This window comes from Melanostigma gelatinosum (assembly GCF_949748355.1).
Source record: "Melanostigma gelatinosum genome assembly, chromosome: 13".
NCBI classification, from domain to species: domain Eukaryota; kingdom Metazoa; phylum Chordata; class Actinopteri; order Perciformes; family Zoarcidae; genus Melanostigma; species Melanostigma gelatinosum.
This window is the reverse complement of record NC_136646.1, coordinates 23,700,409-23,723,036: the sequence shown is the minus strand read 5'-3', so window position 1 is coordinate 23,723,036 and position 22,628 is coordinate 23,700,409. Positions and strand designations below refer to the sequence as shown.

The 22,628-nt window shown below is 41.5% G+C and overlaps 1 protein-coding gene across 1 annotated transcript; it reads left to right on the top strand.

Moving 5' to 3' along the window:
* The first annotated feature begins 1,051 nt into the window (after positions 1–1,051).
* On the top strand, positions 1,052–22,242 carry LOC306786897 (uncharacterized protein). The gene is made up of 22 exons (XM_079281821.1): positions 1,052–1,183; positions 2,559–2,636; positions 2,740–2,805; positions 3,159–3,310; positions 3,392–3,476; positions 4,372–4,540; positions 6,093–6,234; positions 8,209–8,326; positions 13,638–13,736; positions 14,399–14,455; positions 14,533–14,601; positions 14,692–14,781; positions 14,863–14,972; positions 15,418–15,928; positions 16,038–16,130; positions 16,237–18,387; positions 18,992–19,139; positions 19,886–20,003; positions 20,102–20,261; positions 20,458–20,559; positions 21,369–21,455; positions 21,569–22,242. The coding sequence occupies exons 1-22, from the start codon at positions 1,058–1,060 to the stop codon at positions 21,707–21,709; spliced, it is 4,872 nt and encodes a 1,623-aa protein (XP_079137947.1). The 5' UTR covers positions 1,052–1,057; the 3' UTR covers positions 21,710–22,242.
* The last annotated feature ends 386 nt before the right edge of the window (positions 22,243–22,628 follow it).

The window sequence follows — 22,628 nt, the reverse complement described above, 5'->3', positions numbered from 1 at the left end:
AGTGGTTTGATTCACTGAATATATTGTTTTAAGCTATTTCATCTTCAAAAATCAAATCAAATCAATCTTCTTTGAGCTGATTATCTTTGTCAAACAACACATTTAAGTTACAGCTGAATGTAACATGAGAGCTTTACACAGTTTTTATTATTTATTATTCTATTTACTGCTGTACTATTTTAATTGTATACTTTTCACCTCATGCTACATTTTTTATTCCATACCATATTATACTGTACTATATCGTACTACATTACGCAAATAGTTATTATATTATGTACCACATCATATTCATATATTAATACAGACAAACACTTTACTTATAGATATGATTCTGGTGTATGTTGTCATTGTCGATGGTATATTAATTTTACATACAATAAGATAAGATAATCCTTTATTTGTCCCACATGGGGAAATTTACAGGATTACAGCAGCATAGTGGAGTATGTATATATATATATATATATGGTGGATAGTGCAAACAAGACAGTAAAAACAAGATCAAAACAAGTATTATAAATAAGTAATAAAACAGTAAATAATATTAAATATGTAAAAAAGTAAAAAATCCACAATAATTAAAATGTTATATATACAGACATATATATAATATTTCACTAAAGACAGAATTGCAATATAAGTACTGTTCTTTCTTGTGTATGTAGAACAATATACTTGCCTTGTAATTTTGAGTCTTTTTGGGGCAATTCTCTTCCTATTTGTTATTTAAAATATGTTTATTATTGTTCTACTATTTCTGTCCTGCACTTCCCCTCTGGATCAAGCTGGATCTTACCTTACTTTATTTTAACATATTGTTGATATAAATGGTTACTTGCTATCCATACTTTATTCTTTTTTTAAAGAAAGAACTATATAAATCAGTTGCTGGTTTTATTTTGTATGTTGTGACCGGATGTTACCTTGTCACGTGACGTGTCCATGACGACAGAGAGTCAACAGCTCCCTCTGTGAGTATTTGACAGATGTTCGTTGAGGATCAACCGCTCCATCCAAAGTACCGGAGGAGGGAGAGCGGCGCCGTGTGCAAAACATGTCGGGAGAAAAGGCGACGAGTCCGTGCAACAAATTCCAGGCGAACATATTTAATAAAAGTAAATGTCAAAACTGCTTCAAGTCCCGCGAGCTGCATCTGTTGACCGACCATGGCATGGAGCAGGTAACGTTAAAACTACTCTTTTTATTTTTATTTTTTTATTGTTAACGTGACGGTTAGTGCATTAGTTAAAGAGTAACGGAACGTTACCTGATAATTATGCATTAAAGAACAGAAGTTGTGAGACTTGTGTTTACGTCCAGAAGACATGTTTTATGGTAACTCATGTTCGACGTACGTGACGTCATTAGTCTGCTCCTTCTTGTGATCAGCATTAGTTGTCTTTAATTAACGTTACACTCCCGTTTTATACAGTTACTGTGGCAGTTTGACAGTTAAACTCAAAGAGTAAAGTAGTTTTACCCTAAAAATATTAATTAATTCAACGATTAACTCGTTTTTAAGTCCAGAAAACGACTGTGAGTCACTGATATTTGACTTATTTGTTCACTCCTTTCTGTTATTTGCATCATCAAATGACCGTATTTTAGCGAGTTGTCAGTTAAAGTTAAACTTCACTTTTATTCAGAAAATGAATACATTTAAAGAGTACTTTAGTCATTAAAAAATTAACTCATAAAAATGTTTTCAGCCTTCCTTTCAAGTCTGAAAACATACAAATATAAACGTAAACACTTTACAGAATAGTCTGTACCTGCTACTGTATGTTCTCTTAGGATCTGTTCGTTTAAAGGTGTGAACATTTAGGGACTGTACACAAATTATTAGCAGTTTTTAAACCCCAAATTTATATTTTGATAAATAGATATAAAGAACATTTAAAAAAAAAAAACACAAAACAAAATCAAATAGTTTCAAATAAAGGAAACAAAATACTGTCTCTGTTTCAGGGATTTCTTTCCCCCATCACTCTAAAATGTTATTTTCTTCTGCATCGTTGCAAAAGATCTAAACTGAAATGTGTCATAAATGTTAAAGCTTTTGTTATGTTTGCTGTCAATTTATAAATTGGTAAATTATTATTGAATGAATCAGAGAAGACCAGCAACAAAAGAAGCATTTTTGACTGTGGAATCATAAAATGTTTGCTTTTTACTACATATATGACAAACAGTTAATTAACCATCAAACTATCTCTCAGTTATTGCTGAAACATCTCAGCAGAAGATATATTGATTTACTTTGCACTCTGTTCACTGCCTTTGAAGACATTCCTCCTGCAGGTCTGTCATGTGGAGGTGATGGAAGAAGACTTCATGCCTCACATTGTTAAAATATGTTATTTCTCTCGGCCCACCTCGCTGCTTTCACAGTTCCCTGTAATTTCAGCGCCTGTTGCTCAACCTGCAAACTCTACACATGACGTGACTCAAGTCAAAGCTGTGGTGGAGCATCTTTGGACTGTTGTTAATATGTTTTGAAGTACATACTGTGTACACAATACTTGCTAATTACTTCCCTTTCCTCCACTTTCTAGGCCAAACCGCTGTATGGAGGCTGGCTGTGTTTGGCTCCTGAGGGGACAGACTTTGACAACCCGATGCAGAAGTCGAGGGTAGGACACGATGAGCTGAAACACATTTGTTTTTCGAGTTCTTTATCGTGACTTTTTCCTCAAGTAAAAATGGTGATTTTTGTTTGTCTTGTCTCAACGTCAGAAATGGCAGCGGCGCTTCTTCATCCTCTATGAAGACGGCAGCCTCAGCTTCGCCCTGGATGAACTGGTAAGAAGCAAAAACAAAACGCATAAGGTCGCAGTGTACAGTCAATCCTGCTCTGTATCTGCATTTACAGTATGTCGGGATCAAACATCTTTAGGCCAGATGTCGTGTGCACAACCACAGCAGATGATTTGGGTTTAGCTCGTCCTCTAATGCACACATCCCCCTCTCTCTCTCTCTCTCTCTCTCTCTCGCTCTCTCTCTGTGATCCCCTCAAATCTCTTTCATTGCACACTCAACACCACAAACTGCTCTCTGTTTTACTGTCACTCATCTGGGGATCAGTGCCCTCAGTAAGCCAGATCTTGTAACTAGCTCAGCAGAGTAATTTAGGCGCTCTGATTCCCCCCTTCCAGCCGAGCACTCTGCCACAGGGCACGGTGAACCTCAATCTGTGCTCAGACGTCGCGGATGCAGAGCCCAAGACGGGCCAGAGAAACGCGCTCTGCATCGTCACGCCGGAGCAGGAGATATTCATCCGTGGGGACAATAAAGAGATCATTAATGGGTCGGTATATAAAAGTGCAGAGAAATTACAGGAGCAGCATGTAACAAGGTTTCTCTGTAACCGATGTCTTTGTTTTACCAGGTGGACCGAACAGCTCGCCGTCTATCTGCGGACTAACCGGCAGACTCTGAAGAAAAAACGCAAAGTGGAACCTGTTGCCACCCAGGTAGCAAAGCAAATGTCCATCCAATTGCCATTGCCATACAATTCAATATAGATATTCATGGTCCTCAGACGATACATCATGTTGTTTTTGGTGACCCGCTAACCTTTCGTCTTGGATCATCAAAGTTTTTGCATTTCATGCTGAGGGGAACATGGATACTTCACCCAAAATCACCAACGTCAACCTCCTGGTAACGGGAAAGTACAAGTCAGAGGATCACCGATCAGTATGATTCATCCTCTGGGCACCATGAATGAACCAAATAACATTGCTATCCATCAAGTCGTCGTTGAGATATTTCAGTCTGGACCAGAGTGGTGGACCAACCATTGCCGTCCTTAAAGCTGTTAGCAAGGCAAGAAATATGAAACTCTATTGAGCAGAGTTTCATGTTCTCCAGAGGATGAACCCTTTTCCATATGGGCTTTTCTCTCTGTTGCTTCCAACAAGCTTTTGTTAAAATTTTTAAATCTTTTCTGTGCTTTTATATTTGTAAATTTAATTACGACAACAACTAAAGATTCTTTTTTTTGCGTATTAATCTGCTGAACAATTTTAATTGTTTAGTATAGTAATGTCAGATCACAGCATCAAATTGCTTGTTTTCAATCCTCAACCTTAAATATAAAGCAGCAAATCCTCACAATCAAGGAGCTGGAACAAGAGATTATGGGGCTGTAACTTTTAACTGGAACAATTAATCTCACATTAATCTAAAAATTATCAAATAGTTATCAACGAATAGATTAATTGATGAATCATTTCGGCTCTAAACTGAATCATTTTTGGTTTTGGACTGTTGGTTCTACAAACATCATCTTGGGCTTTGGGGAATTGAGATGAGACATGAATAAGAAAACATGTTATTGAATGTTTTTGTTTGTTTAAACATTAGGATCCCAGTCCAGCAAAAATGGCTGCAACCGATCCCAGTTTTCCGTCCTCTGAGAACGCTGCAGAGTCCGGCTGCGGTCAGTGGAAGGAAGACAGCAGTGGACCGGGTGAAACCCTCATGTATAATATCCCAGACCCAGATCCCCGGGGCCCGGAGAAGACCCCTGCAGGTGCAGCAGAAGCAAAACACACACACACATGCCCAGGCTTTTATGTCCGTTGGCCAATCACAGCCACTTCCTGTCCTCTCTCTCACTGTCCTAACGTCCTGCAGATGTTCTCACACTTCCAGCTTTGTTGTTAATACATTTCATTTAACCCTCGTTTAACCAGGCATGTTGACCCAGCACTTACTTGTAATCATGGGAACAGGCTAGAGGAGCTGAAGCAGGAAGTTACATAAACAGAGACGAACAGACAGAAACGCACTGTGAGATGTGCAGGAAAAACGTCTGTTTTTAAGCTTCCGGCATCATAAAAGCCAAACATGATCCATAAAAGAGCTCTTAAACACGTCCTAATTAGCACAGGATAGGTATTCTCTCCTTAGTGGAGCTTTGTGCTGCCACACAGTGGACAGCAGCACCCATCTGGCGTCAGACTTATTGCCGGGTCTGGACAGGTCCTGTAATAAAGGTCTGGATTAACTCCTGCTGACTATAGGCTGCTTCATTAGAGCGATGGAGGCTGTGCATGAGGGAGGTCGTCTGGTGAAAGATGCTCAGTCAGGGTTCCCTCCTGTCATCGGATTCCTGGACCATCATCTTTAAGATGAAACCGTTCAGACCGTGTAATGTAACCGTTCATCCTTTTAGACATTAACAGACTCATACAGTCAAATATTTATACATCTTGTTGGGCTGTGCTGAAAAGCTTTCATGCCTCATTCATCACGTTGACATTCAAATTCTAAATTTACATCTATATGCTGCGCAGCATTTTTAAAGTGTTTCTGGTGTTTTCATCACAGCTGCAGATCAGGCTACACTATTTTTGAATTTTATTCTAGTCGTGGCTGCGAAGGACTGTTTCCAATTTCCCAACAACTCCAGAACCAAAATGTATTTAAAAAAGATAATTTCCAACATTCACAACATGTTTTCATCTCACAAAATATTCTGCTTTAATCCATATTTGTTGGCGTTTATTCTTTAAAAATACTTTTTAAATAATATTTTCACACACCGAAAAAGATACGAACTCATTTAATTTGATGAATTACTTTCTTCAAATTGAGGATTTTGTTCGAGGATTCTTTAGCTTTTGTTTACGGTGATGTCGCCATAAGTAAAGACAACACACATTCAAAAACCTCAATAGAAGCTTTGAACGTAGAAAAATGACATTTAGTTCAGAATGTTGTGTTTTATTCTTGTCATCAATTATTTGTGGTTCTGGCACAATAATCATGAATATTAAAACACTTCAAACCTCTTAGTATTTTATCCATAAAAACAGATTGAGATACTTCGTTTAACTTTAAGGTAATTTCCTAATCTTGAGAAAAATACAGTTTATCATGAAGTATAATGTTAAGAGGGGATCTCTGGAGGTTTTTAGCCACAGGACTCGGTGTGAACCCTGACGTAGTGTTGTGCGATTAAATAAAGAATGATTTCATCCAGCTCGTTGGCTGCTGGCTCTTTAAAGCCGGTCAGTGTGGAATTAAACCAAACTATGTTCAACAGTCTGAAACCCTTTTGTGGTGTTTTCTATATCCAGGCAACACATCTAGCTACCTGAGGCCTGCCTCCTTGGATTTGGTGACCAGTGGAAACACCGACCCCGCCAGTAGAAACCAGCCGGCTGAGTCCAACAACATCCAAACATCAGCAAACAACAAGAACCAGAGCCAGGACAAAAGGTCAGAAACGTACTGGAAGTAGATTTCCAGCCATTTTCTATGAATAACGTTTATATATGTTGTGTTTGTCGGCTGTGTGGTGTTTATTTTCTTATGTATTCTGTTGGTAACAGCCATTGAAAGTGCCTTGGCGGAGGGAAAGGGGGTAAATGTGCAAGCAATTAGCACAAAGGACATCCAATGCCTCTCTGCTTCCCCCCAGTATAAAGCCGAACAGCCATCACACACCGCTAAACACCAGATCAAAGGCTCACGCTCTACCCCTCCATTAGAGATCTGACTGCTGCTTTTTTAAATTTAGCTGAAAGAATCCCTCCCAGTTTGAGTCCCAGCAGCATGTGAACTGGTCACGTGAGGAGAGCACATCTCATTTCTTCACTCGCTGCCTTTTTGGGAAACAAAAACACAAAATACTTAGTGGCCCCCAAATAAGGTCAGAAATTCCAAAACGCTGGTGTAATTGGATATCTGAGCCATTGTTTCTCAGGACCTTCACACTGACTGTCTGCCCGGCTGTCAGAGGAAGTCGACTTCAGCTGGAAGCTCAGAGTCAGAGCAACAAGCTGTCTGGACCCACCAGAAGCAGAGCGTGAAACATGAGGCTCAGGAAACGTTACTACAGTTATAATCATATATATATATATATATATATATATATATATATATATATATATATATATTTATTTATTTATTTATTTATTTATTTATTTATTTATTTATTTATTTATTTATTTATTTATTTATTTATTTATTTATTTATTTATTTATTTATTATGTACTGAAGAGTTACACAGAGTTCTTCATGTGATGTTTCAGGTTTTTACAGACGTGTTTACGTGTTAAGTACACAACACATGCTAACAAGAATGAGGTTTAAGGGACAACTGTTGCTATTAAATGTGGTTAATAACTCTGACCCTAACCCTCAGGATGATTTGTAATAACTTTAGTCTCTTCCTCATCAGGTCAACATTTTAGTTTGTTTAATGTGTTTGATTTTTTACCAAATTCTTGAAAACATTTTTTTCTCATTTTTGTTGTTAATTAGCTAATGTTATGATGATAAACAACATGATATCCGCTGAACATCAGCATGTTAGCACTGTCATTGTTAGCATGTTAGCATTGTCATTGTTAGTATTTTGCTCTCTTGTTTTTACTAGATTAGTTAATCAACTGATTACTGCCAAATACCAATCAATAAATTATCAGTGCACAAATTGATATCTTAAAAATCACTTATTTTGTCAGACTAGTAGTGTAAAAATAACCCAAATGGTAATTTTAGATCTTTATCCAAGAAAGACATTTTGTAAATCCTCACATATAATGAGGTATAATCATATGTTTAGCTATTTTTATTTGATTAACAATTAAGGATACGATTAAGATGATCAGAATTAGCCAATGGATTGATGTTGATGGAATTAAAAACGGCCCACAAAACTAAACTTTACTGCAAATACTGAAATCAAAACAAACTCAACTAAACTGAAAATACCAACTCAAAGCAAACAAATCAACATGTTAACAAAACCCTTTAAATCTGGAGAATGTAAATGTTTCTGTCGTGCTTGAGATCAACTTCCCAACAGCACACATTGATTGATACTAAACCCAACTTTTAAATGACAGCAGTGCTTTTCTTAGCTTGACAGTTGTGTATACATTATATCAGGTTTCTTTGCGGTATTCGGTCGGTGTAATTCCTTCTCTACTTCTACACAAAACACCTCTGTCACCAGTGGAAGGATGTCGGCTCTTATTTAGTCTTTTGATAGCAACAATAACAGTGGGAGATCTGGTGTCTTTGGGCTCTTTTCTTCTGCACAGGTGCTGTTAGGAGTCTGTTATTAAGCTGTCATCCTCAGTGTTCAAGTGAGGGGAAATTATGTCAGAACCCACTTCTGTGTTAGCGAGGTCAAGGAAGCCACACATACAGTTTTTCACTCATTAGCTGTTCATGTTTTCCAGCAATGGCACATGTCACACAGAGAGGCTTCTGGGATCGGAGGCCACCGACAAAGAGCAGGAAGAAGGAACAGCTGTTTCCAGGATGGGCAGGAGTGAAGCTCGCATCAGCAAGCGAGAGGTAACCACACCAAGTACACGTTTAGTACTACAGTATACCTTCGACAGTACACTGGTCAAACTATCCCTTTTCTCTAAGTTACTGGGAGTCACCCAGTTCTTCCTCATGGATCCTGAGGTCAAGTTGGAAGTTGTCACGATTGTTTTCATGTATATTTTTCATATAATCCAAAATGATTTTAAATTTAGCTTAAAGACTCACTACAACCTCAAATCCTGCTAGAACCCTCCCTGTCTGCATAATTAATAGATGTAGCAGTGGAGTGGTGGGTGATGACTGTGGCCTCGTGGTTTCATAGTTAGTGATGTAGGGGTTTAGAGGACACAGAAGACATGGACCTTCGCTCAGTAATAATGTAAGTATGGTAATCGGTCCAACACATGAGACAGTGCAGCACCAGCAATGAACGTTTTTAAAAACCCTTTAGCCGTGTAAACAGACGCTCAAAAAAATGGAATAAAACACGAATAAAACAACAGTGAAGTCCAGAAGTTAACTCATTCATAAGCACACACCCACTGAGGCAAAGAGCAAGTGGGAACCGCTGCTCAGCGAGCTAACCCTGCAGCACAAAGGCTAACCCAGTAATGTTAGCACAATGACTAACCCGGTCACACAACGGCTAACTAGGTCGCACAACGGCTAACCCGGTCGCACAACGGCTAACCCCGTCGCACAAAGGCTAACCCCGTCGCACAAAGGCTAACCCCGTCGCACAAAGGCTAACCCGGTCGCACAACGGCTAACCCGGTCGCACAACGGCTAACCCGGTCGCACAGCGGCTAACCCAGTAATTTTAGCACAATGGCAAACCCAGTAGCACAACGGCTAACCCCGTAGCACAACAGCTAACCCGGTAGCACAACGGCTAACCCACGAGGCCAAAGAGCGATAGCTGATTTGAACTGAAATTGCATAATGTACTTTCATGACGGCACTTTAATGGCGTTTCTGTGATTGTGGCGTGTAACAGAGTTGTTAATATGTTCTTTATGTTACGTATTTCTAAAAAAGCTAAGAGAGTTTGTGGAACGTAGCGAAGTAGCCGTTCTCCCAGCTGGAGATGTGTGGGAGCGTCTCAGGTCGTCTTACATCACTTCAGTGTTTCTATTGAGGCTGCGAATGCAAACAGACAAAAAAGCCTTAACGGTTTGTAGTTCTCGAGGGAAGTCGCCACAACAGTTTGGTCCAAAACCACCTTTTGTGAGTTTACAGCATAAAAAAAATAATTGAGTGGTTTCACTTAGAGACCCATAAAAGATCTCCTTCTCCTCCTTTTGGATTAAAAATCACCAAATTTGGACACACATGGTTTTGATTGGACGGCATCAATATGTAATCCCTCAAACGTGTTCTGCGTCCGTCACGGGGTCTCTTCCCAAAATACCTTCAAGGTTAGTCACCGAGGAGGCGTGTTTTGTCCAACAACATACAATGAATACTTTCAAATCACCAAAGCTCCACAATTGTATAATTCCTGCAGGTTTCTGCACGTCACATACATTTTTGTCATCGCTGTGAAAAACACCAATGAACGTCATGCAGTCTGTTTGCAGGTAGAAGAGTTAGAGTGGATGAGGTCGTTATGTTTGAGGTGTACCTGACATCAATTTATTATTTCAACCACGTGAGAGAAGCGTAAATATCCCTTTAGAAGTGACTATTATTACGGTGGTAAATAGTGTGTTCGTAGCATGTCGCAGGAACATGAATAATAGCATTTTTTAGGGCCACATCAGCAAACGATTAAAAAACCCATTTCCTGACTGTGGTCGTTCGCTTCCATTTGCCATAAAACGGAATTGCTGATTAATCTCAAGTTCGGTTTGTCATGACCAAGACCAGTCAGTCCCTGTTCTGTTCCCAGCTGTACTCAGCCTGCACTGGGCTGAGCTGTGGGCTGGGCCGGTTTGAACACGATTCACACAACAACCAGGTGTTACTCAGAGAACATCGTCACTTTAACGACGAGAGCTCTGACCTGATCAAACACTCGGCTGGACGAAGTGGATCTGTGTTTGCGTCAGTCGTCGACCGACGCGTGTTAAACGTCCAGTCGTCTGCTTTTGTAACAACTCGTTTCACGTTGAAAAGAAGAAGGTGACGAGAGTTTGCCACGAGACGCGTGGACGAGTCGATCCTGCCGTGTCAAGGCTTGTGTGTTTCCTCCGAGTGTGTGTGTGTGTGTGTGTGTCAGAGGGGCTGCATGTGTCAGCAGGTGGGAGAGAGGCGGTGATTCACTCAGAACTGCATTTTGTTTGCGAACAGAACTCGTTTTGATGCCCCGAAGCTGGTCAGCACGCCTGCTTTGTGTGTTTTGTAATCTGAGACACGGCGTTCCTCTCAGACTTTATCCCCGGATTCCTCAGATATAAAACAAGACTCAGTGTAATGTTGGGAACTCTCAACAAGTCTTTACGAGAATCTAAAATAACATGACGGTCTGTATTTACTGAACCTGATGAACTCGCACAGAGTCGTGCCTCCTTCTCCAAGTGCACATCTGTTTGTGAATGATAGTCACTGTGTGCCGTCGGGCTAGACCCTAGTGATTAGGAGGCGAGGAGACGTTAACGGGTGTCTGTCTGTGTGTGACAGTGTTAACAAAAACACAAACATGAAGTATAAAGATCACCAGTTAACTTCAGTAAGTCAGGCTTATCTTCAGGAAACTCTGTATAAGAAGCAAGACCTTTGAACTCATTCACATTCTTCTTTTTGCACCATAACTTACATATTACATTAATATTGCACATAATTCTTTTTAAATTCAATTTGTCATTTTGTCACAAAACAGGACATTTCCTGACACAGTAATTAAAAAACAATAATTACATAAAAGTTAATGAAGAAACATTTACAAAAGGAGCATTTACTGCAGAGCAAGGTCAGTTACAGATGAAGATATTTCACATATTTATATGTACTTGTCTACGTAAATATTTAGTTTTCCTTTTAATTCCTCTGTTTATAGAGTTTCTGTGTGTAATATGGAGTCGGGTGCAGCTGCATTTCATTGTGTAATCCTCTATTGTATGATGAAAATCCAGCTGAAGCTTGAACCTTGATTAGTGGGTTCATCGCTATCTTTGGGCTGAACTCAGTTTAATTTAGAGAACAAAATCACTCCGTGAAGGAACGAACAGAGTCGTGTGTCAGCAGAGATCTCAGACTCTCCGAAGTAGAGATGAACTCAAGTCAGCTGTTATTTGTTATGTGAACTTTCTTTATATAATTAGTGCTGAAAATCAAAGATTACTATGAAACAACTTGAAGAAGTGACATTAAGTAAATAATGAGCTTTTTCTCCCGATAAGTTCTCTTCGTTGAACTGTTACTTGGTTTTCTTTAATTTGATGTGGTGACATTTAAAGAGAGAACAAATGTTTCTCACGACGAGGCTGCAGCATCAAGTCAAAGCTGTTTGTCAGCTTTATTTTAAATGCAGCGATTTTAAAAACAAACAATATGTTGACTTTTAGATTGAAAAAGATAAGACTTCATATTTAAATCATGCAATTAAGTGTCAACCACTGACGGGAAGTCTTTTCTTTAAACCTCCTTTATGAACCAGAATTTCCAGAAAATCAGCCTGACTTACTTAAACAGGTCTGGTTTAACTGGTACTCTTGCTTTATGAAACATTTAGCGTGACGCACCAGATGGTTTGTCTCACAGAACCATCTAAGAAGTCATCGTTGGAAACTGCCTGGAAAAGGGCCGGCACTTTGAAGAAATACTCGGCGTGTGATTGGTTCAACCGCCTGTCAATCAAACTCTTATCGAAGCCAGCTGGGAGAAGAGTGAAAGCATATTTTCCATCGTTCTTTGAAATACTCTCCAGCTCTGATATAACTGATGCTAATGCAGCACCGACGCTAACCTCTTCAGGAGACGCTTTGAACAGTCAGTCGTCTCTGTGTCTCGTCTCACACACCTGAACCATCCCAGTAGCTTCCAGTGACCTCTCACCGGACTCTGTGGTTTGTACATAAACACGTTCTCAGAAGCCTGACTCGGCGGATTTACCCACAATGCTCATGTGATGTTGTGAGAATCCAGCTGCCGCGCGAGGTATTAAAACATGTTTGTGATACCAGGATCAGCGATGTTAGAGGAGCTGACCTAAAACATGAAGCTGAAAGTTCTCCTGGGCTTTGATTTCATGTTTTATTCTCCATCTTATGTCTTTAAATATGCAGCTTAGTCTTAACGCGTCTGTTTTCTTCACGTGCTTGATGTTTATTAAGTGTTTGAAAGAAATGAAAGAAACCAGACGTGACTCTTTTATGAAACAGTGAGAGGTTTCCTTTTCTCTTTTTGATGTAGAAAACGGTCCATTTATTTTGACCCAGATGGTCACCACTGAGGCAGCGGTTAATCTTTGATTAAACAGAGGAGCTCATTCCAGAGGATTTGCCCTTTAAATACACTCAGCAGCACATTTTATCCCATGTGAGGATTTATGTGTCTTTGGGAGCGTTTGTTTTGGTAGCCAGGAGAAGGTCAAAAGAGCCGGTCCGGAGTTCATTCAGGCCTCAGAGCCCAGATTCACAAGACAGCCTCCCCCTCCTCCGGCTTTGAGAGGCTTCTTCACCAAACAGAGGACAGGCTCTGTCTGCAGCGGTCAGCGATTGTTTGAGAAGAAGAAGAAGAAGAAAGAGATCGGTGCAGCCCGGAGCGCCGTGTTCCTCCGTGTGTTGGATAGTTTTCAATGTCAATGCCAGGAAAAGAAAAACACAAAGAATGTTCTGTCACGTTCAAAGTGGTCATTTCCCCCGTTGAATCGAGTATAAGAGGGAAGAATGGATCTTTTCAAGTAAACAAAAGAAACAAAAACGTACCATTGTTTTATTTAATGCTGTAATTCAGACTTGAAAGAGATACGTGCAGCATGAAACATGAAGCTGCACGCGGGGATCTCGTCTCGCAGCATCATTCTCAACGCAAAAAGCCTCAAAGTTTCAGGGATAAACAACCTTTTCATGCATTCCACTCAGCCGACTGCAGTCATCCGTGAGCAGCCGGGTGTCGATGTGAGGAAGAGTTTAACAGGCAGTGTAGAAAAGCCTGTTGGGCTCCCCGCGGTGCTCTGCAGCCGGGCCTAATCCTTACAGCTGACGTCTCTGCCAAGGATCCAGACTATCGGTTACTCTGCTTGATGGAATGCAGGCCGCACACACACACACACACACACACACACACACACACACACACACACACAGATTCAGAAAACACCTCACGTCTTCAGATAAAAAACTAACTTTGGAGTTGTTATCATTTGATTTATTTTTGTTTTTGCCTCCCACAGAAGCTCCAGTCGTGTGGAGACATAGCCCAGCTCAGCGCCCCCCCGCCCCAGAGAAGAGCCAAGTCTCTGGACCGCAGGACGTCCGACACCGTCATGACGGTGAGACACCAAACGGAACCAGGTTTTTCACTCGTGATTCGTTCTTCAACAAACTTCAAACTCATTATTTGTGGCTGCATCAAAGGAGTGGAGTGGTGAGACGTAACCTCTTTAAACTACGTCTCAGATATAAAACATGGCTGCCCCGATAGCGACACCTAGCGGCCGTGCAGCTCATTACACGTCCAATAGTTCAGAGAAGAGACCAAATCTGTGGTGGAGGAAGTATTCACATCCTGTTACTTCAGTGGAAGTGACAATACCACACTGTGAAAACAAGACAACACAAATAAAAGTATTAACATGTAGTTAACATGATGGAACTGTGTCTGTTCTATTATTATGTGTTCTATCATTGGATTATTGTTGCTGATGAACGATTATTCTCATTACTAATTTAATAATATATAATAATATAATATAATAATAACTTGAAGTTAAAATATGAATATGAACTACAATTACAAACAAATTATTAAAGGTACATTCCTCGTGATAAACGGAACCTTACATCACTTATATCTAATTTATTTCCCAATAAACAAAGTTCACAATGAACCACTTAAATACAAAGTAACCAAACCTTTGAGCTGCTGCACTGACACACAAGTCTGATTATTGTTGTTCACAGTAAACGTGTTAACTTTGTGTTTTCTTTACAGCCAGATTTATTAAACTTCAAAAAAGGCTGGATGGTGAAATTGGATGAAAATGAGCAGGTAAACATTTGAAGTGTCCGAAACTAAACTTAAGTTCTTGGTTTGAATGATTTGTAAACATCTTGTTTGTGTTCTAGTGGAAGAAATATTGGTTTGTGCTGTCGATGGACAGCCTGAGGTGCTACAAGGACTCCGTCGCTGAGGAGGTATTTTAATATTTGTTCTTTTATATAGAATACAAATAAGAAGTGTCTGCTTTATAATTCTCAAACTACTTTTTCTCTCTTTTTTTTCAGGCTTCAGACTTGGACGGAGAAATCGACCTGACGAAGTGTTACAGTGTGTCTGAGTACCAGGTGCAGAGGAACTATGGCTTTCAGATCTATGTAAGGACACAGTTCCTGCTCTAAACATGCAAATATGTTTCTTCTGCATCAACATTGAAGTGAAGAAAATGTTTGTTTTAGACCCCAAATGGCGTCTTCACGTTGTCAGCGATGACTTCAGGGATACGGAGGAACTGGATCCAGGCTCTGATGAAGAGCGTTCGTCCAGCTGGAGCCCCGGATGTGGCCAGGTGCATTGAAACACTCTTTTATTGTTATAGAGACATGTAACATCCTAAAGCAGTCACAATGTAGCCAGCCTTCCATGTCAGTTTAATTAAACCTAAAGACATTTAATCGTTTTTATTATAAATAGAAAAAGAAATCTGCGTATTTTGAAGCCAATCGGGGAAGAAGTTCTGAGATCTGAAAGTATAGATGAAAGTACCAACACATCAATGTCGAAATACTTTATTCAGATTCTTACTTAAAGTATTAAAAGTAAACATCTTGAAATAACTTGTTTTGTCCGACCAGTAGTCCAAAACCCAAAGATGTTTAATTTACTCTGATACAAGCCAGTGAAAAGTAGAAAATCCTCACATTTTTAACAGTTACTTGATTATAAAAATGAATTTCTCGACATTTCCATGTTTTCCTGTTCTCCATCTAAACATACCTCCGTGTTTTGTGCAGTTTACCCGGCTACCACGTCTCCTGCAGCCCCACCGAAGCTCTCCCCAAACCAGATGTGACTCAGGACTCCGCTGACGTCTCCACAGAGAGAGACCCTCGCCCCAAACACAGGAGCGTGATGGAGAGACGGCGGGAGGGACGCTACAAAACCTTCGACTGGGCCGAGTTCAGGCCGCAGAGCAAACGCACTCTGGATCCTCAGAGGACCAGAGCTCTGTGCTCGCTGGAGTTCGGGGAGCTGGAGAGGAGGAAGAGGAGGGAGGAGAGGAGGAGGAGGTACGAGAGCATGCTGGGCTTCCCTCTGGGTTGGGAGGTGATCGGAGGTACAGCAGCAGACGGCGGCGTCAGAGCGCTGAGTCCCAAATCTCAGCAGAAAGTGGAAGAAGAGATCGAAGAGTGCTGGAAGCTGGTGGAGAAGACGGTGTTCAGACTGGAGAGAAACGTCCCGCTGATCACCGACGACAAAGACTCTGTGGAGGCCGAGAGGCTGCTGGACGGCTACAGGAAGGGGGTGAGTGGCTCGCGTCTGCTTCAACTCACAACAATACAGATAACAGATAATTATACTGTTACTATAGAAACGTGAGAAGCTTTTTATACAACCTGGTTTTCTGTTGAAGGTGGAGGATCTGAAGGCTCAGCTGGTCGAGTCGGAGCGTCACAGACTGGATCTGGAGGCTCAGCTGAGTACAGCGGGATTTCATACGCTGCAGGTTCGCCGCATGTTGCACCTCAGCTACTCGCTTTCTTCTCAGTGTTTGACACCCGTGTGGTCGCTAATGCTTCTTTATGTCTCCGGTTCTCTGTTGTCTTTCTCAGCCGGACCCTCCTCTGACTCCCGAAGCAGATTTTTGCCCATCGGACACAAATGAGAAGCCGTTGAACGGCAGCACGCAGACCCTGAAGGATGTGTGCAAAGAAACCAGAGAGAACCTCATCAACATGCAGGAGCAGCTCAGCTTCGAGTCGCCTTCGCTAACGCCTGAGACGCCCAGCATCTGGCTGCACGACGCGGAGGGCAACTTCCAGCAACTGGGTGATTTGCTTCCTGAGACAGAAGACGCACCTTTATTATTATCACCTGCATCAGAGAAACAACTCTTATTCTCTCAGAGCGACGAGCAAACGGTCAACCACCAGAATCAGCTGGACAGAGGCGACCGTGAGCAAGTTCCCAGCTCGGAAACACAAATACATAACGGTGAATTTAGTTCATTAATTCTGGAGACGCCTTCAGAGGGAGACGACGACTCGCTGGACTGCTGTGTGGAGCTACATTCACCTTCAGACCAGGCGGCGGTGAGGAGGCTCTCCCAAGAGGTGGAGCTGCTCGCCAGCCAGAACGAGGCTCTCAACCAACGCAACCAGGAGATGCTGAACCAGCTGACGGAGGCCGACCGCGAGATAGAGAGACTGAAAGCGGAGCTCAGCAGCAGGTACACCGAACCCCATCACCTCCCTGAAGTGGAACAGCTGGGACAAACCAGGCTGGAAGATCTGGAGAGCGAGCTGAGCTCCAGAGACCGGCAGCTCCTGGAGGCCCAAACCGTGATCGCCTCCCTGGAGGAGAATCTGAGGGAGATGGAGGCGCTGCTGCAGCTGAACGTCCCGAAAGAAACAGAAGAAACGGGACAGGAGAATAAAGGATACCTGCTCCGGTGTTTCGAGGCCACCGAGGCCAAGCTGACGGAGCTGGAGAGGAAGCTCGACCAATCAGAGCTCACCTGCAGGGAGCTCCGCACGCAGAACGCAGAGCTGAGGGAAGCTGAGAAACGATGCAATGAAACAGCCGTGGAGGCCGAGGCCGACGTCAGGAGGCTGAATCAAGAGTTGGAGAAGGAGAGGCTGAAAGATGGAGAGAGCAACGGATGTGATTCTGGTGAAGAAAGGATCCGGCAAGTGATAGACGGGATGGTCATGAGGTTGAAAGCTTTGGAGAAGTTACTGGAGGTGATGAACAAGTTTGATGTTGGTTTGAGAACGGAGGAGGAGACGACGGCCACAGTGGAGGGTCAGCTGAGGTGGGAGGAAGAGTTTTGGGGCTTTCTGCTCGACAAACTGAAGGTGAATCCGTCTGAGCTTCGTGAGGAGGAACCTGTGGAAGAGCTCCTTAGTGAGGTGACGGAACGTATGATGGCGGAGAAGCAGATGCTGCTGTTAGGGCATCGCCTGCTGTCTGAGACGTGCACCGACAACGGTGTGAAACAACGGGACATTATTTGGAATATTGCAAGTGAGACAGAAACCAACCAGATGTTTGATTTCAACAACCAGCTGTATGAGATGGAGTATTTCAGAAGCGCCACACAGGTGAAGATCTCTTTGCTGAACCACCTCGCCTCCTCGGTCGGCACCTCGGCCCACGACAAACTGCAGCTGACGGCCGACCGGCTCTCCGACCGGCACCCCTGGTCTGGTTTCATTCACTCTGCAGCAACGGAGGCGTTACACTGCTGTCATTTAAGCAGACTTCAGTCAAAGTACGAGAGGCGACTAGAAGAAACCAAACAGAAACTCACTTCTTCTCTCGTCTGCAGCAACTGTGTCGCCTTGATGGAAGAAAACAGGGAGCTGAGAGCAAGAATGTCAGACTTAGAAGCACAGCAGTCGCCGTGGTCTGTGGGCGATACGATGAACAGCTGTTGTCAGACAGACGAAGCTTACCCACAGGACACAGATGTTAAGTTACAGGTCGCAGATAGAAGTGTTACAGGTGGAACTGGGGAGGAAGAGGCCAAGAGCCTGGAAGGTCAGCTGGAGATCCAGGAGACAGACGAAGGGGAAACAGAGGAAAGTGAAGCGGAAACGGATCCTTCGGACTCGGAGACGGAGCAAGTTTCAGTGCTGAGGAGGAGCGTGGAGGAGCTGGAGGAGCAGCTGGCCGTCATGGCTGAGGAGGTGAAGGAAGAGCTTGATGGGAAAATGAGTTGTGTTCAGACGCAACACGAGACGGAGATGGAAAAGCTGAAGGTAAGAGGAGCGGTTAACATAAACGTTCTGACCTCAGATTAAAGTTTAAACTTATTCAAGGATCATTAGATCTTCTTCAGACCGGACTCACTTATTTTATTAAAGGGGCGCGCCACCCAGTTACACATCATAGACAATAATCAATAAGTGCAGCGTCAGTGAGTTAACTTTAACACCACAGAGAAAAGTGATGGAAACCAATGACGGCCTGAAACATAAAGACAAGAATGTTCTCTGTCACAGTTTATGTAATGTCACATTACTATATCTTTATATGGAGAATCAATCATTACATCTTGCTTCCAACAGTCGAATTAATTATCAGATATTAAATTTACATCGCCGGATGAGGGTCCTAAACTGAAAACGTCCTTTAGCTCATTTAGCGGAGTGAGATTTTTGGATATTTGAGGTCTTCAAAGGTCTTAATACTTCATGACATCACCAAACTCTTTCATTTAGTTGTTTTCATTGAGAGAAAATGACATATTGTGTGTTTTAAACGTTCTTTTATAGATATCTGACAGATGAACATGTTTTATGTGTAACATGCTGAAGTTTATGTATTGAGTATTAAGTTTGTGAGTCGTGTGAACGTCTCCAGGCGACGTGCGAGCGCGGCTTCGCCTCCATGGAGGCGTCGCACCTGAAGGTGGTGGAGGAACTGCAGCATCAACACCAACAGGAAGTGGAGCGCCTCCTGGTGGAGCGAGACGGGCTGCTGGAGGAGGAGAGCGCTGCTACTGCAACCGGTGAGCAAGGCACTCTCATCACTCCTCAATTTTATTTTGAAAATCTGCCTCAGGAAGAATTAAACCCATCGAGCTGTTGAGTCTCCGTCAGCTTTAACCCTCGTGTTCTTCACATTATTAAATATTTAAAGGTAAAACAATTGATGACTTGAAAAGATTTAATATGGATGTATTTTGTAACTCCTATTTGTATTCTTTGTCTTTCTTCTCTTTGGGGGATAATCATGTTCAAAGCTTTTTGAGCCTGTATTTCTTTATATTTTGGTAAATTGACACCATTATAATAATACAGAATTAGCTAACAGCAGTTCATGTTTGTAAGATCAATGTACAGACAACTATAGATGGATTCATATTTAAGACATAGGAACAATTAGATATATAACGTTTGTTTTTGAATATTAACCTGTAATTTAATTGGTCAAACTGCAGTTTGGGTCTTTAATTTGTTGCACAATAAATTCAATTAAAATCTGAGATGATTGTTACGCAGCAGTAAGTTCAAATATACACACGTATGTATAAAGGATGTTATTATTAACTTCTTATTAGAAGCAGCAGTAGTTTTATTTGTTGCTATATTATAATACATTTAATGAACTATTTAGTCCACTTGGTAAAAATTACATTTGTAAGAGTTTGACATGTTTATCATCATTGTCAAACTTTACAGAATGTGTTCACGTGTCAAGCTGCTTCTGATATTCAACGTATGAATCTTCAATAATCATTACATCTTGCATCAGCCATCGAAGCCATCAGGAACGCTCAGCGGCTGGAGCTGGAGAAGGAGGTGCAGAAGAGATGTCAGTCCCAGAACAGCACAGGAGACACGCACCTGGAGGACGTATACAGGCAGCACAGGTGCGTCTTCTAAACCTCATCATTTGGGCGTCTCGTGGGGTTTAACGTGCTCTTATGGAACGTTGATCTTCACGTCGAATGTCTCTGTGTTTGTGAAGTGAGGAGCTGGCGTCGTACCAGCGGGAGCTGGAGGTTTTGTCCCAGCAGTTCTCTCTGAAGTGTCTGGAGAACGGACATCTGGTCCAGGCTGTGGATGCTGAGAGGAAGGCCTTGTGTCAGTGCCAGCAGGAGAACCAGGACCTGAGGACCAGAAACCAGGCGAGAGCTCCGATACGCCTCCTTTAATACATCACAGACATGTTCTCCTCCACTGTTACCACCTGCAGACACCCAGGGTGTAAAACTACTCCCAGTGCCTGGATTAAAGAGAGAATGATATGTTATCACGGTATATTTCAGGTTGTTATTGTCATTAAGTAAGAGGCCTCATTGTGGTTTTGTTTCTGTCGTCCAGGAGCTGAGCGGTCACCTCGCAGCAGAGATCACCCGACTCTGTTCTCTGGCCAAGCAGGACGCCCCGCCGCTCAGTCAGGGGATGGACGTGTACGAGATGGAGGTACGTCAATAATAGGACAATAATAACCACAGCATGTGCAATATCACTCCCAGTAATCTGTGTGCAATCAGACTTTCTGCTACTTGTTCAATATCATTGACAATATCTCTCTTAATATCGTGCTTAACATTACTTTTCCATCAGGCACTGGCGTCAGTGTCACTTCTTACACACTTTATATTTGTACTCTTTGTTGTATTTTAGTTGAATTTTTTACCTTATTCATTTACTCTTGTTGCTGTTGTGTTTTATTTTGCAATGGTGTCCATATTATTTCTTTACACTTCCAATAATTGTTATTTTATTGTTCATATATGTTTATATTTTTATTCTATTGGTTTTTGTTATTCTTCTAATCTTAATGAAACTCTGCCTCGGGAGGTGTGTGTGTGCACGTGAGTGTGTACGTGCGTGTGTGTGCGTGCGTGTGTGAGAGCTATGTGAAAGGATAGGTAAGAAAGTAAATAAATAAAAGAGCAAATACCACCAATTACAAAATAATAAAATGTCCATTTGTTCTAGAAATAAACAAAACAGAAATGTTATAATTTAGTGAAAAGAGATAAACTTCATGATGGAGGTTTATCTGTGGCTCCCTCTGGTGCTCGACAGTAATAAACAGGTTTATTATTATAGTGTGACCTGAATGGAGGGGTGCTCACTTTGTTTTATGAGCCTCACGTTTAGTTTACATGAAGAACTGAACTCTAAACATGTTTATGTGTCATTTCAGTGTGAAGAAGTTCTCTGATTCTTTACATCATTTATTTTTCTGAAGATATGAAGCTGATTCTTTGTGTTTGTCTCAGATCACCCTCCGAGTGAAGCAGTCTGAGGTTCAGTGTCTGAAGCAGGAGATCACGTCTCTGAGGGACGACCTGCAGTCGGCACAGAGGGTGAGAATCACACACGGGCAGCTGCTGGAGTCATAAATAACATCTGTCAACCAAAAAGAGAAGAAGTGACCGTGGTGTATATATATATATATGTGGTGTCTGTCACGTTTCAGGACAAGAGGAACGCCTCAAAGAAGTGCAAAGACGTGTACACGGAGCTGAGCGTCACCAGAGCCAAAGCGGAGCGAGAGATGGACGAGCTGAGAGAGAACCTGAGGCTGGCTCATCACGCTCTGGACCAGACGTCAGCCTGAAAACAGCAGATCATACAACAGCAACAACACATTCGTCTTCACTGTAACACAGAGAACTTCTCCTGCAGCTTTACCCACAAGAACGATATTTAAAACAAAGAAGTCTGGCCGTGTGTCTTATTTAATAAATCCAGGAACACAATCTCATTTCACACTCCTTTTCTATGTTTGGTTTTAAAGTTGTTTATACTGTCTGTGAATGTTTAGATCAGTTAGTAACTGTTTTGACTCTGAGTTTGTCATTTACAATTTATTTTTAACATATGTTTCCCAAAACTGGTCCTAATGTTGTGTGTTATGTATATATTGTGTCTGTACAGGCATTGTGTTGTTGTAACACTTCAATCTGACGTGTATGTCGCTCTCGCTCTCTAACCTCTGCTGTAAGTGTCGTCATTAAACTGGTCAGGTATTTTCTTTTTTATCAATTAAATAATTTAAATTAAACAAGTAAATGTACTTGTAATATATATTTGTAAACTGCAGTATTAAAAATATAAATGTTTTTTATTAATTAAACCAAATTGGCAGATTTAACCAACACTGACGCATTGTATTTTATGTTGTTAATGAGACGAAGTTTATAAATGAACGATTTAAATCAAAGTCAGTTCACATTATATTGTTATATTCAGGCTCCCGTTTTTACTTCAAAATAAAAGCCCCTATTGACATTCTTCTAACAGTCGGACAGAATATAGCGAAAGAAGTAGACTAAAATGAATCTGATTCAACAATAAATATAAACTTCTTAAGATCTATTGTACAAACTGTGATGTAGAGTACTGCTGTATACACTGTTAGTAAAAATGACCTTTATCGATAAAATGTATTTTATTTTGCTTTAACATTTGTCAGTGGTGGAAAGTGACTCCTTTAACCCGAATGCTGTACTTAAGTACAACTTTGAGGTACTTGT